The sequence below is a fragment of the Rhinichthys klamathensis genome, unplaced genomic scaffold (genome assembly GCF_029890125.1).
Source record: "Rhinichthys klamathensis goyatoka isolate OS25496 unplaced genomic scaffold, OSU_Roscu_1.1 h1tg000068l_1, whole genome shotgun sequence".
Lineage (NCBI taxonomy): Eukaryota > Metazoa > Chordata > Actinopteri > Cypriniformes > Leuciscidae > Rhinichthys > Rhinichthys klamathensis.
This window is the reverse complement of record NW_026606611.1, coordinates 1,978,848-1,991,693: the sequence shown is the minus strand read 5'-3', so window position 1 is coordinate 1,991,693 and position 12,846 is coordinate 1,978,848. Positions and strand designations below refer to the sequence as shown.

General features: G+C 39.0%; 1 protein-coding gene across 2 annotated transcripts in view; it reads left to right on the top strand.

Moving 5' to 3' along the window:
* The window catches only part of reep2 (receptor accessory protein 2), a 36,936-nt gene extending 24,555 nt beyond the window's left edge, over positions 1–12,381 (top strand). Inside the window, exons 7-8 of one of the 2 annotated variants that reach the window (XM_056250249.1) lie at positions 6,356–6,522; positions 11,943–12,381. In XM_056250249.1, coding sequence (XP_056106224.1) covers positions 6,356–6,522; positions 11,943–12,017 — 242 coding nt within the window. In that variant the 3' untranslated portion in view covers positions 12,018–12,381. Of the gene's footprint in view, positions 1–6,355; positions 6,523–11,939 lie in introns of both variants that reach the window. The other variant, XM_056250248.1, reaches the window with a different exon arrangement.
* Positions 12,382–12,846: the final 465 nt, after the last annotated feature.

The following is a 12,846-nucleotide window of genomic DNA, read 5'->3' as shown; positions in this document are numbered from 1 at the left end:
ACGTCATCGACGTAAATGTCTCGTTCCCTGCCTTTCAGGGAACCGAGGTTACGAAAGTAACCGGAGACGTTTTTCTCAAATGAAGCGGTTAAATGCTCACAAAGTGACTTTAAGAGCGGATCTAGAGTCTGGAGAGTAAGTTCATGCAGTCGTGTCCTCATATAGGCAAAAAACAGCTTGAGCGTCACATGTGCTTCAGCGCGCGCGTGTGTTAAATGAAACTGCGCGTCGACTGCACCATTTATTCACAGAACCGTAGGAAATGTAGGATTTGTATTTAAATAGTAACGTTACTATTATTGCGGTTTAATATTCACACAGTAGTCTATCACGATTTAATTTCAAGTGTACTGAACTGCTATATCGCGAAAATCATAGTAAGTTAGCCTAACCGCTAAAGTTACTACATGGAGCTCTTGCACTTTTTTCTTTCTTTCTGGAATATATTTTTTTTCATTCTTTCAGGGGAGGGGGGTAGTTTGGTAGGGGAACAATTAGGGGAAGTTGGAAGGGTGAAATCTCGAATGTTAAAATCGTCCCGCGAGGATGCCCGAAAATCAGCTGTGTGTTCACCATGGCAACAGTAACTACACTGCGCAGAAACACGGTTATTTTTTGTTAGGTAAAACATAACAAGAATACAGTAATGGATGTTACTGTACTCTTGCTTTGTTTTACTAGGGTTTTTTGCAGTTACTGTACAAACGACTACCATTTTTCTCCAAAACGACACACATTTGAGATAAGATGTTTTGTCACATAACAAAGGATGCCTTGAATGTCATGAAAATGATAACTCATTTTTGACCAAAAATGCAGTTACTGCCTTTTTGCTTTGTAGGGCAGTACGGTTCTTGTTGTTATTTTTTTTTTAAATCTTTAACACTCCAGAAATGTACTTCAGCATATGATATATAGCTTAATTATCCACAATTTAGGATACAGTATTAAAAAAAAAATTATATCATGCACAAACTGAATTTGACTTGACTTTAAGCACATTATTGGGACCATCTCCGAGGAAAGCTAGGTGAGATTTTGATACAGCAAGAGAGAAGATATTGATGACATGCTTTTCGTTTATTTGGCAAACAAAGGAGAATGTGTATCACTATCTCTACAGGAACTTATGTGCATTTTTAGCACACAAAGATTGAAATTAACTTGCATTTATCAAACTGCCAACTTAAGTGTAGAGAGTAGGGATGTGCATCTCCATAGCTGAGGCCGATGCGATACGCATCTCGATGCATAGCCAACGATACGATACATTAAAGATACATATAAGCAGCTACCGATGCGGTGCGATCCGATTCACTACTCTTACGATGCGGTGCGATCCGATTCAACGCGATGTGATTCAATGTAATACGATGCAATGGAGAAAAATATGATGCTATGCAATTCAATATGGTATAGATACTTATACCATGGTATAGATATATAGATAGAAAACTTTTATTTCTTTTATTCAGACATACAGCAAAAGTAGCTTAAGTGCCATCTGACTTAACGCATATTCTTACATATTTCTTCACAAAACCAAAAGATTAAATAAAAGCAGGTGCTGTTTTAACAAAGAATAAACATAAATAAATAAAAAACTTTCACAAACAGGTCTTTCATAACTGTATTCAGATGTAAAAATATACATCTATGGGAAAAACTATTATTTGCAGTCACAGGCTTCTGTCCAGATTAACTTAATGTTCTACTTTAAGGTTTAAAGGTGACTCTCAGGACACGCCTCGCACTCCGTAGTGTTGTGATCCGTCATATTCCCGTAGCAGCGCAGCAGTCGTGATGAGAGAACGCGCTTGAGCAACAGTTCAGAAAGGAGAAATCGATCTAGTCGAACTGGACGCGCAAATGAGGCGAAATCGTGTCCATCGCACCGCGCTAAACGCGTCTCGCGCCGCAGGACCTCCAGACCCGCGTCTACGCGTCTTTGCAATGACTTAACATGGAAATCTCTTACTACAGACGCTCTATCCGCGTTTGGTGTGAACGCAGCAGTTACATAATAAAATATTGGTCACAAATGATTGGTCACTTTCTAAATAGTAAAAGTATAGCGCATCTACTAATAATTATATATGAATAAATCGTTTTTTACCGATGCAGATGTTAGAAACGATGCATCGCGATACAAATACCAACTTGTATCCGATGCACACTTATTTAAATCGATGCATCGCATCGTTAGCTTTTATGCCGATGCACCGATGCGAATCGGTGAATCTTACCATCCCTAGTAGAGAGGAACTCTTAAAACTCTGTCTTTTAAATAAGTCAAAATACATGAAACATAATTTACTATAATTAGGCTATAGCAATAGCAAAGCAGGCACGTGCACACATAGACATCAAAGGGGGCTTGAGCACCTGCCCTTTTTATTCCTGGAGAGAAAGTGCCCTTTTTTCTGAGGTGCTTTTTAAAAACAAATTTAAATAATATATATTATTGTTGGTCGTCGCTAGCCCCAACTTCTGCCTAGCCCCCCTAAAAATTTGTGATTAATGTAGGCTACAGAAATTCGTGTTCGCTTCAGTCTTGTTATTATCAGATGCGTTCTTCATCTTCATTCCGCAGCGGCGCAGAGCAGAGAGCACGTCAGAAAACAGAGGACAGGGTGTGTGTGTTCATCTGAGCCTCATTGGTCTGTCACTGCTCGTCAATGTCAGAATATTTGAGATGACCAATCAAATCAAAGTAGGCGGGCTTTATGTTCACAGACGCTGCTGCGCGCGAATTTGAACCATTTTAACAGTGCAACTCGACACGGACAGTCAAGTGCGAGATAAGTAAGTAGCTAAACTTAACATTTCATATTTGAAATTTTTTTAGGTCGTAAATGTTAAACGAATGACTAAAAATAATCAGGCAAACTAATATAGTTTTGTCTAATTTCGCCATTTTGAACTGAAAATAGGCCTATGTAACGTGACTCAAGTAATGTAATAATTAGTTTACTGTCATTGTGAGGGGACAAGACACATTAACAAAGCCGTTTTCATCATGTTCGGCACAAGATTAATAATGAATGTGTACATATTGAGAATATAATACAAATTGTAGCCTTTGGTAAATTAAAAAAAAGCTCAGCTTTAGGAGGGGAAGAGAAAGTGATGAAGAGACTGAGAAAAAAAGAAAGCGTGATGGAGATGAGAAGAGAGCAGGTATTGACAAATAATCTACTGCCCACTGACATGGTTTTAAAGCTATTTCTTATCCCTTTTTAGGGTCTTCAAACGTCTTGAAATGCACATATCAGACAAATAAAAAAATTTAACCCCCTACCAACCTCAAATTTAGGACCTCTTTGATTATAAAGCCCTGTGTCTACGGCCCTGTATTAGGCATAAGATCAATAATGAATGTGTAGCCTACATATTGTGAATGCATTTAATTAACTTAATTACCTTTAGTAGCTTTCAGTAAATAAACGCGTCTGAGAAAAGGATTCATAGGCAAAATCAACCTATCAGTTGACCCTATGTTTACTTTCTTCAATGACAGACAAAAAATGAAAAGCCTATATCAGTCAAAGCTCAGCTTTAGGAGGGGAAGAGACAGGGCAACATAAAAACAAAGAGAAAAAGAGTGTGATGATGGTGAGGAGAGAAAAATAATCAGCTGCCCACTGACATGGTTTTAAAGCTGTTATCCAATTTTTTTGGCCTTCAAAACATCTTAAAATGCACATGTAGATCAGAGAAATCAAAATTTTCTCGGGGAAAAACCGAACCCTCTTCCGTACTTCACATTTTGGACCACAGTGATTATAAAACCCTGACTTTGCATGGTAATGAAACTGATTAATAGCGAGCATTAGATCCTAAACTAGTGTTACCTTTTTTTTATTAAAAAAAAAATAATATATATATATATATATATATATATATATATATATATATATATATATATATACCCTCATTGGGGGCTTAGCCCCCCTAAAATGAAAATCCTAGTGACACCCCTGCTACAGATGCAAACAGATGGAGGATAAAACAAACTCCATCTAATTGTGAATTTTGAAGGTTTTATTTGATGATGATGATACAGTCATGCGTGAAACAATTGTGTGAGTTTGAGGAAGATAAAATTAATTAACTTTTTTAATTAAATTTTTTTAAAAGTCAGAGTTGAGTTAATATATATACCTTTTTTTCACTTGAGCCCCTGCCCCTCAAAATGTCTGTGCACGTCCCTGTAGCAAAGGCCATAATCATAAAGTGAAACATAAGTTCAACCTCAACACAAAAACAGTATCAACAATGCTTCTATTCCCTGAGAGTGAGGAAACATTTTTTTCAATCCAAAATGTTCCCACACACCGGACTTATACGACGCTGGCGCATCCTCGTTAGCCTTCCTTATCTCTCCCACTTGCCATTTCTACGCGTGATGTGACCTGCAGCACTCCATACTCCACCTTGGCTTGTTCGACTTGAACCGGCGCTGCACAGAGCGATCGGTTTATGACATCAAAGAACCGCAAGAGTGATTGAAAAGCATACGGAGCCGTCGCTCTCGCGGTACTTTGATGTTATTCACTGATCGCTCTGTGCAGCGCCGGTTCAAGTCGAACAAGCCTCATATGTATGTCCACATGTCTTATGTCGCGCGAAAAGGAAACACACGTCTGAGGTCACATACGGGCACGAGGCTACATTGCGTATGCGTCGAACCGTGAAACGCACACGCGCTCCGAACCGAGACAAGCGAACCGAACGGTTTGGGTGTTTTTTCATGTACCGTGCCACCCCTAGTATGTACTAGCCACAATAAATCCTCTTCTTTAATGTCTGTACATGACAAATAACTGTAGTAAATATCCTTTTGTTACAATACTATTTCAATACAACTCCTATTTATAATGTCCTGTTCAAACACACACAGGCAGGTCAGTGAGGTGTGTATGTGTGTGTTTGCTGACTCACTGAAAGCCGCTTTGCAGGCAGCCATTGTCTCAGCCTGTTTATAATGCTGATGCTGATGTGACCAGCATGTGATTCAGCTGGCTTCTGGATGAGAGAGACGAGGGATCAGTCTGCTGGAGTTTGTTCATGCTCAGCTTGGATAAGTTTCAGCACTCATTCAAGCAGATCAAGACCATGAAGTTTAGTCTCTTCACACACTATGACGTCATTAAACTGGCAAGTTGCTGAAGGTCATGACCCCCATGTGAGGCTTTACAGCAAACACGAACAAAGCCTGTGGTAAGAGTTATCCAGAGTTTCACAGAGGTGATGATTTCAATAATGAGATTCTATTAGCACACAGAGCTCCTTCTTTGAATTACAGAGCGTCAAACATACATTGTGAATAGACAAGTAAAAGGCTCTTCTTTGTTTCAGGCTTTGAATGAGGTCTGGCAAGCTTTAAATGCCAAAGAGCACCACAATGCCTGAGAGCCAATGTGGAGTGCACAAGACACATTTTATGCTCTTATTTGGTTTGGTTGATTCATTTTATTCGATTCATGTGACCTCCTAAATGTGGCTCATTTTAGGTACTTGTCTGTAACAGATACTTAACAGCCAACTGTTCTAAACTTACCTTTTTATCGTATCATAACGTAGTCAACTAATTTTATAATATCACTTAATTGATATTTTGTTAGAAACATTTTTTAACTTCCATTTTTTTTTAAATATACATATCAAAACACATTTCCAGTGTATTTTCACATATGAAAGTGGCCCCAATCTAAACTGAAAATGTCAGATTCACCATTTGAGCAACATTCAACTGTGTTGTGAATGTTGCCTGAGACCGTTTTTTTTTTTAAACTGGGGTCCGGGGGCCCTCAGGGGGTGTTAGGGGTTCTGTGAAAAGTTCAGAGAAAATTAAATTTAGCAAATAAATCAATACAACCAAATTATTATGATATTTATTTATAAATAAATAATATAAAAATGTCATTACATTAACAGAATTTGACATTACTGTTTTATTCTGTTTACTAAAGACTGGTCTGTAATCATGAGATTAATGACAGTTACTTTGCTATATTTTATGTACATACATGCATACATATTTCCAGATAATGTACACATTTCTAACATTTTTTTTTACTAAACAAATTGGTCTTTAAACATGATTATGTATATGAATTAGGAAAAGGGTCTCTTACAAAGAGAACCTCATATTAAGGGATCCTTGGCATTAAAAAGTTTGAAAACCCCTGGCCTGAGAGACCTACTCAAAATCTAGTTCTTCAAATAATTTGCCAAGGACCAATAAAAAGCAAATGGCAACGCGTCACATTCATGGCAGCTGCACATCTAGAAGGGAAAAAAATCCAGTATGAATTCTGTCTAAACTGTATCCATCATTGTTTTTCCTCAGTTCGTGCCACACCCATGCCGGCTGACACTGAATCACAGCACAGCTCTCGCTCGGATGAGCAGTCGGATAGCAGGACTGAGCATTCAGATGAAGATGCAGCTGATAAGGCCCCCAAACGCACTGCAAGCGTCAGAGCAGCCAAGAAACCAGCCGCTGCCAAGACAGAGGTTTGTGCTCTACCACCATCTTTTTTTTCTCGTTTCTTTTACTCATAGACAGGGCCCAAAGCTAATTTTTGCCACTCCTGCCAACGGCGGATGTCTTAATTTACCAGCCATAAATATTTTTTACCGGCCATGAAACGGTTTCTTTTTTGCTCGAGTAATAAATAGTTCCCTTTTCGCATCTTCTTGCACTTGAATGTTTAAATTGGCCAGGCTTAAACTTTTGGGACGATGCAGCACTGGCCCGCCAACCGTCCCGAGTGTCGTTCATGTTCTCACAACACTGTATTGTTAGAATTCATTAGTGTTAATTTTAAGCCCTGCTCATAGACACGCGCTGATTCTAATTAGACAATGGATGCAAATGTCTTGACAGTGTCCTGTACTTCTGTTTACACAAGCTGTATTATTTACTGCACATGGTTTTGTTGTGAGTGTTGGGGCTATTTCAGCATTATTCAGGAAAGCTTCTTAAAGGGGTTCACCTAAAAATAATAAAAATTGTAAAAAAAAAAAAAAAGAACTTCTTCCATGGACACAAAAGTTATAATTAGCAGAATGTTCATGCTGTTCTTCTTTAAAACTCTGTGAAAACTCAATTGAAGTGGCTCATACATCGTGTGCACTATATTTCAAGTCTTCAATTCTGAAGAAATATGAAAACTACTGGAATGAGAAAATAAATGTTCCTGGCTTAGATGTTTTATTTGCCATACACACAATTCAGAGCTTACTTCACTAGTAGTTTATAATATGCGTTTTCAGATCTCTGAAATACAGTGAATTCAGAAAGCATTCAGACCAGTTCATTTAAATAGTCACATTTTATGTTGCAACCTTGTGCTAAAATACTCCAATTTATTAGGTTTTTTTCACATTAATCTACACTCCACATGCCATAATGACAAAGCAAAATCATATTTGTGATGAGCTTATCTCAGGTGCATCCCATTTCCATTGATCTTGGAGATGTTAATACCCTTTGATTGAAGTAAATCTGTGGCAAATTCAATTAACTGGAAATGATTTGGAAAGGCACAAACCTGACTAGACACAGCTCATCGTCAGGTTGCCCAGACATACTGAGCAATTGAGGGAGAAGGGCCTTGGTACAGAGGTGACCAACTTGATGGTCGATCCGGTTGAGTTCAGAGATCGTGTGGAGATGGGAAGAGTAATCAGAGCAGAAGGACAACAATTACTGCAAAACTTCACTGGTCTGAGCTTCATTACAGAGTGGGCAGCTGGAAGCCTCTCATTCTTCAAAAAAAAAAAAGCACCTAAAGGACTGTGAGAAACAAGATTATCTTATATGATGAACTTCAATTCCCATGGTCATGTGTGGAGGAAACAGCACAGTACCTTCATCCATCCCAACGGTGAAGCATGGTGGCGGTAGCATCATGCATTAGGGGTGGTTTTTTTTTTTGCGGCAGGATCTTGGAAACTGGTCTGGGTAGAAGGAGGGCTGAATGCAACAAAATACAGAGATATCCTTAATGAAAACCTGCACTTTAACCCAATCAAACATCTCAGGAGAGACCTGAAAATGGCTGTCCATCAACCTTACCCATCTAATCGGACAGAGCTTGAGATGATCTGCAGAAAAGACCAGAGAATTGACCAAATCCAGATGTGCACAGCTTACTTGCATCATACCCAAAAAGACTTGAGGCTGGAATCACGACCAAAGGTGCTTCAACTAAGTGCTGAGTTAAATTGCCTTACTGTCTCTTACAACAGGTTTACATGCAATGTCAAAATACACTTTAATTTTCTCATAATATACATTTCACTACGGTTCAATAAAAGATTTAGTCTCTCTAATTTTTTCCTTTTCGAGAGCCTACCCCGCTCTGATAGGTAGTCAGTTGTGATTGATCAACTGAACCCAAGCAGTCATTACCATATCTGAATTTCAGCTCTGGATCTTCCTCAGCACTTGATGCACAGTGATACAAACAGTAACTATGGCGTCAGTTTTACCGTATCAGTTCCAGCGAGAGTCCTCATCCTTTAGAAGTTAATGCGAAGTGGATTTGCTTTCACAGAGCAGAAAACAGGGCCTTTTTGACATGTCAACAACACGAACCAAACTCTTCCAGGCCTCAGCCACAACTACAGTGTTTGAAGATCAAAGTGCATTGTTCACGGGCAGGCAATGAAGACCATAGGCTGGCATTATGCAAACAAACCTACATAGTTTTGAGCAGGAAGTAAGACTGGAATTACTGACAACTTGTTTCAGGGAGTTCAAAATTGGTTCTTTCTTTTGGGAGACAATAACTCTTTTGATCTTTGAAACTTTGCAGACCTTCTACATTCACAAACAGCCGTATTACACACTACATGAAAGGTAATCTCTGAAAAAGCATAATAGGGTCACATAATAGGGCTCTGAATACTTATGCCAATGTGATATTTAAGTTTTTTTTCTTTTTGATACAATTGCAAATCCATTTTTTTCTTTATCATTTTGTCCTTATGGGTTATGGAGAGTAGATATAAAAAAAAAATATGTATAAAAAAAATGTTTTTAAAGGTGTGGTCACATTTAGCATTTGAGCTTTTATGCATAAATTTTCCCAGGTGAAATCCAGTCATTTCAGTAGGAATCCACATTATCTGGAATTTTGCGTGAGGGCAAAATATTTTGCAACCGGTTCAAGTTAGTTATTTGGATTCACTTAGTTGATTAACACAAAACCGCTTGGTTTGAAAGTGACTTCTGTGTGAGCAGTGCTTCATACTTCGCTACACTATTGACCTTTTTGCATTTTGATAATGTGATCACACCTTAAAGGGATAGTTCACTTTGAAATTAATTTTTGATATGTTTTAGCTTACCTCAAGGGCATCCAAGATGTAGGTGTCTTTGTTTCCGCAGTAGTTTCAATTTTGATATTTTTAGGTCAAACCGTTCTTGTCTGTCAGTCATATAATGCAGGTCTATGGTCACCACCTCAAAGAGCATGCACAGAGAAGTCCAAATTAAACATGATTTAATGACTCGTAAATGTAAGTACACATTGATGGCCTAAGACACGAAACGAGCGGTACAAGACACTACTGCGGAATCAAAGACACCTACATCTTGGATGCCCTTGAGGTAAGCTAAAACAGATCAAAAATTAATTTCAAAGTGAACTATCCCTTTAAAGGCCCTTTCACACCGGACGCGTAACGGAAAAAGCGAAACGGAAAAGCGAATAGTTCGCGTCAAAACCATTCACATCAGCCGCGATGCTAATTTGCGACGTTCAGAACTTTAACATTCCAAAACTTTCGCGCCGACAGCTGAGAAAACACGGACACTTCACCACCATCATCATCATCATCCAGTGAAGACGAGCTTTTCGTTTTCTTTAAAAGACAGAAAAGATTTTGTGTGCACCCAATCTTAAAGAACAGATAGTCTGAAGGGGAGTATGCTAATCTTGTAAAGTAGCTAAAACTTTGCCACAAAGAACCGGCCAAAGTAAGGATTATGCATTAAACATTTGAATTGTTTATTAATAAACTAGTGTTTTCTGTCCGTTTTCGGTATGAGACGCGCTTCAGTTCTATTATTCCTATTAATCCAGGCAATTTGTTGATGAAAAATTGATTAACATTAAGATACAATTTATACGAAAGGAAATTCACTTTAAAGAAAGGCTTTCTACAAAACAAAACTTAAAGACCCACTCCGATGAAAATAATGTTTTTCTAGGTGTTAACATGTTCTTGTGGCATTTTTCTTATGTTAGAGGACATATCTTGAGAAAAATAAGCTCAAAGTTGTATTTCTGAGTATTTCTACATTCAAATGGCTGTGAATCAGTAGCAGACGCTAAAATGCCGTTTAAAATAGACTGGAGTTGTGACGTAGTAACTCCACTGGGCGGGGCCACAAGCTTGTTAAAATTAATCGAAAGTGCCCCTCTCAAACAAATATCAATGATAATATTGTTTTCAATAAAACAAAATGCATTTGATTATAATTAACATGACAATGTGACAAAATTCACGTTTACTTGTATGTTTCTGTCGGTTTGAGCTGTCGTTGCCATGACTCGTTGCTATGGGTTGTGTCACTTGCGTGTCTTGCATCGGACTCAGTCTCCGTTTTCGAGGCCGAGGGTCAGTAATGTGGACGGCAGGAGCGCATAATCGTTGCAAAAGTTATGCTTTTTAAAACGAAAACGCACTGTACGGCTGGATAGCTCCAATATTGCTCTCAATTTTTGTTGCACCGGTAATGACAGGTTGGGAGTGTAAGCTAGCGGGAGAGACAGAGCTCTCAGCAACGGGGAGGGGGAGGGTCATCTCCGTGCCAACGGCTCCGCCCACAACGCAGAGGCGAATTGCTAATGAGCTACTGCCGCTCTGCTGAAGCAAAGTCCCAGAAAACGGCACAGGTTTTGTGAGTTTGGCTAAAAATGGCATAATCATAATTTAAAGACCACTGGGAATGTTTACAAATAGCTCAAAATATGATCGGAGTGGGACTTTAATAAGTGGCCAAAATTATGTCTGACCCATTCCAAATGTTTTCGATATATTGGGCTAGGGATGTGCATCTCCATAGCTGAGGCCGATGCGATACGCATCTCGATGCATAGCCAACGATACGATACATTAATAATAATGAATAGTCACAAATATTATACATCATCAGCAAGCACTTCATCAACTCGCCGGAGACACCAACTATCCCAGCTATGTTATCCCATGCCTCGTTCTTTTGGTCCCTAAGCAAACACCGCCATGTCATAAATGATAGGGTATGCGTGCGTTGAGATGCGGAATAGGCATCAATATAAAAATGCTGTCATTATATAAGGTTTCTAGTTTCAATGTATTGCTTGTTTTTAGTTTACATTTCATGTTGTGACACTTCTCTTCTCTCGCACATAATGCTGCTACGTCAGAGAAGCCAAAGCGTCAACAAGCTTCACCTTTGTTTCCATGTATGTGATTGGCTGAAGCCTTTTCTGTCGCTGCAAAAGTAAAAAAAAATCGACATCGAAGCGAAAAAAATGAGTCGTTTTTTCGCCGCAGCACATTCGCGTTCGGCGTGGAAGCACTCATTACACAAACAGCTGATCAAAAAATAGAACTATCACGCAAATTATTTGTGCGTCAAAATCGCGCCCAGTGTGAAAGGACCTTAAGGCTGCATCAAAGCAAAATAAAGGGCTCTGAATACTTTCTGAATGCACTGTAGTCTGTCACATCTGCCTGTTTGAAGGTAAACCAGAATAAGATAACTGTTTATTTTCTGTATACACATTTTCCATGCCTTGTGTGTGTGTGAGCTGTCATTAGGACATGCCTTCACTAAATTGTTTATCCAGTTGGTCTTGTTATAAATGTAAAATTGTATTAATGCTATTTTTTCTTTTTCTTTTACCACCATTTCTTGCTGTCATCCCCAGCAGACCACCAAGACATTGAAGAAACCGCCAAAGAAGAAAGCCACAACCACGACCAACAACATTGCTGAATCACCATGAGTCACACTGCGTTCATCCATCCCTGGAAAATACACAAACATCACATGCTTCCTCACACTAACAACCAAATATTTGTGCTCTTTGCTATAGATCCGTACTGATACACACATACACATCGCCTGGGGCTGTTTTTATCTAATAGGTTTAATGCGGTGAATATATTTAGACATCAGGCTTCATGCGTTTATTTTCCACGTTATCACTCCCGTGCGTGTGTTAAGTAAGGATGGGTCTTGTCTTATTCTCTGTAGGCCTTAATACTAGAGAGCATCTTTGTAAAGCATGAGACCAGAAAGCAGTGCCTGCACATGATCGCACATCAACACTTTTGTTCCTTATAACCCCAGATTCCATGCCAGAACTCTGTTTTCCATAATGGAGGCCGGTTCCCTTTTCTTTTTCTTTTCTTTTCTTTTTTTAGCATGTAGGCCACATGCTATGGGACGAACAAGAACAATTGGGCTATTAAATGAATAGAAACAGACTTGATTTACACGAGTACAGCGTCCGTGGAGAGTTCTGGAGGCGCCCAGAGCAGTTCTGTTCTTATTCCGGGCCACAGAATATCCAAAGTCTTGAGATTTGTTGTGAATATTCATGATCGAAGAGGTCAGATGTCTCCTGGAGGCTGCAGGCTCTCAAACGCTCCTGCCATTAATAGCGCTTTTGTCAGCTGGGGCTGGAGGCGTTCAACTCGCATAAGCAGTTCCTTGTGCTAATTTTACATTCGTGTAGCGTGATGTTACACATTTTGAAAGTATTATAAGACATTTATGTTAACTGGTAGATCAGATAGCAGGTGTCATCTGGTGTTTTGGTAGGGTGCAAG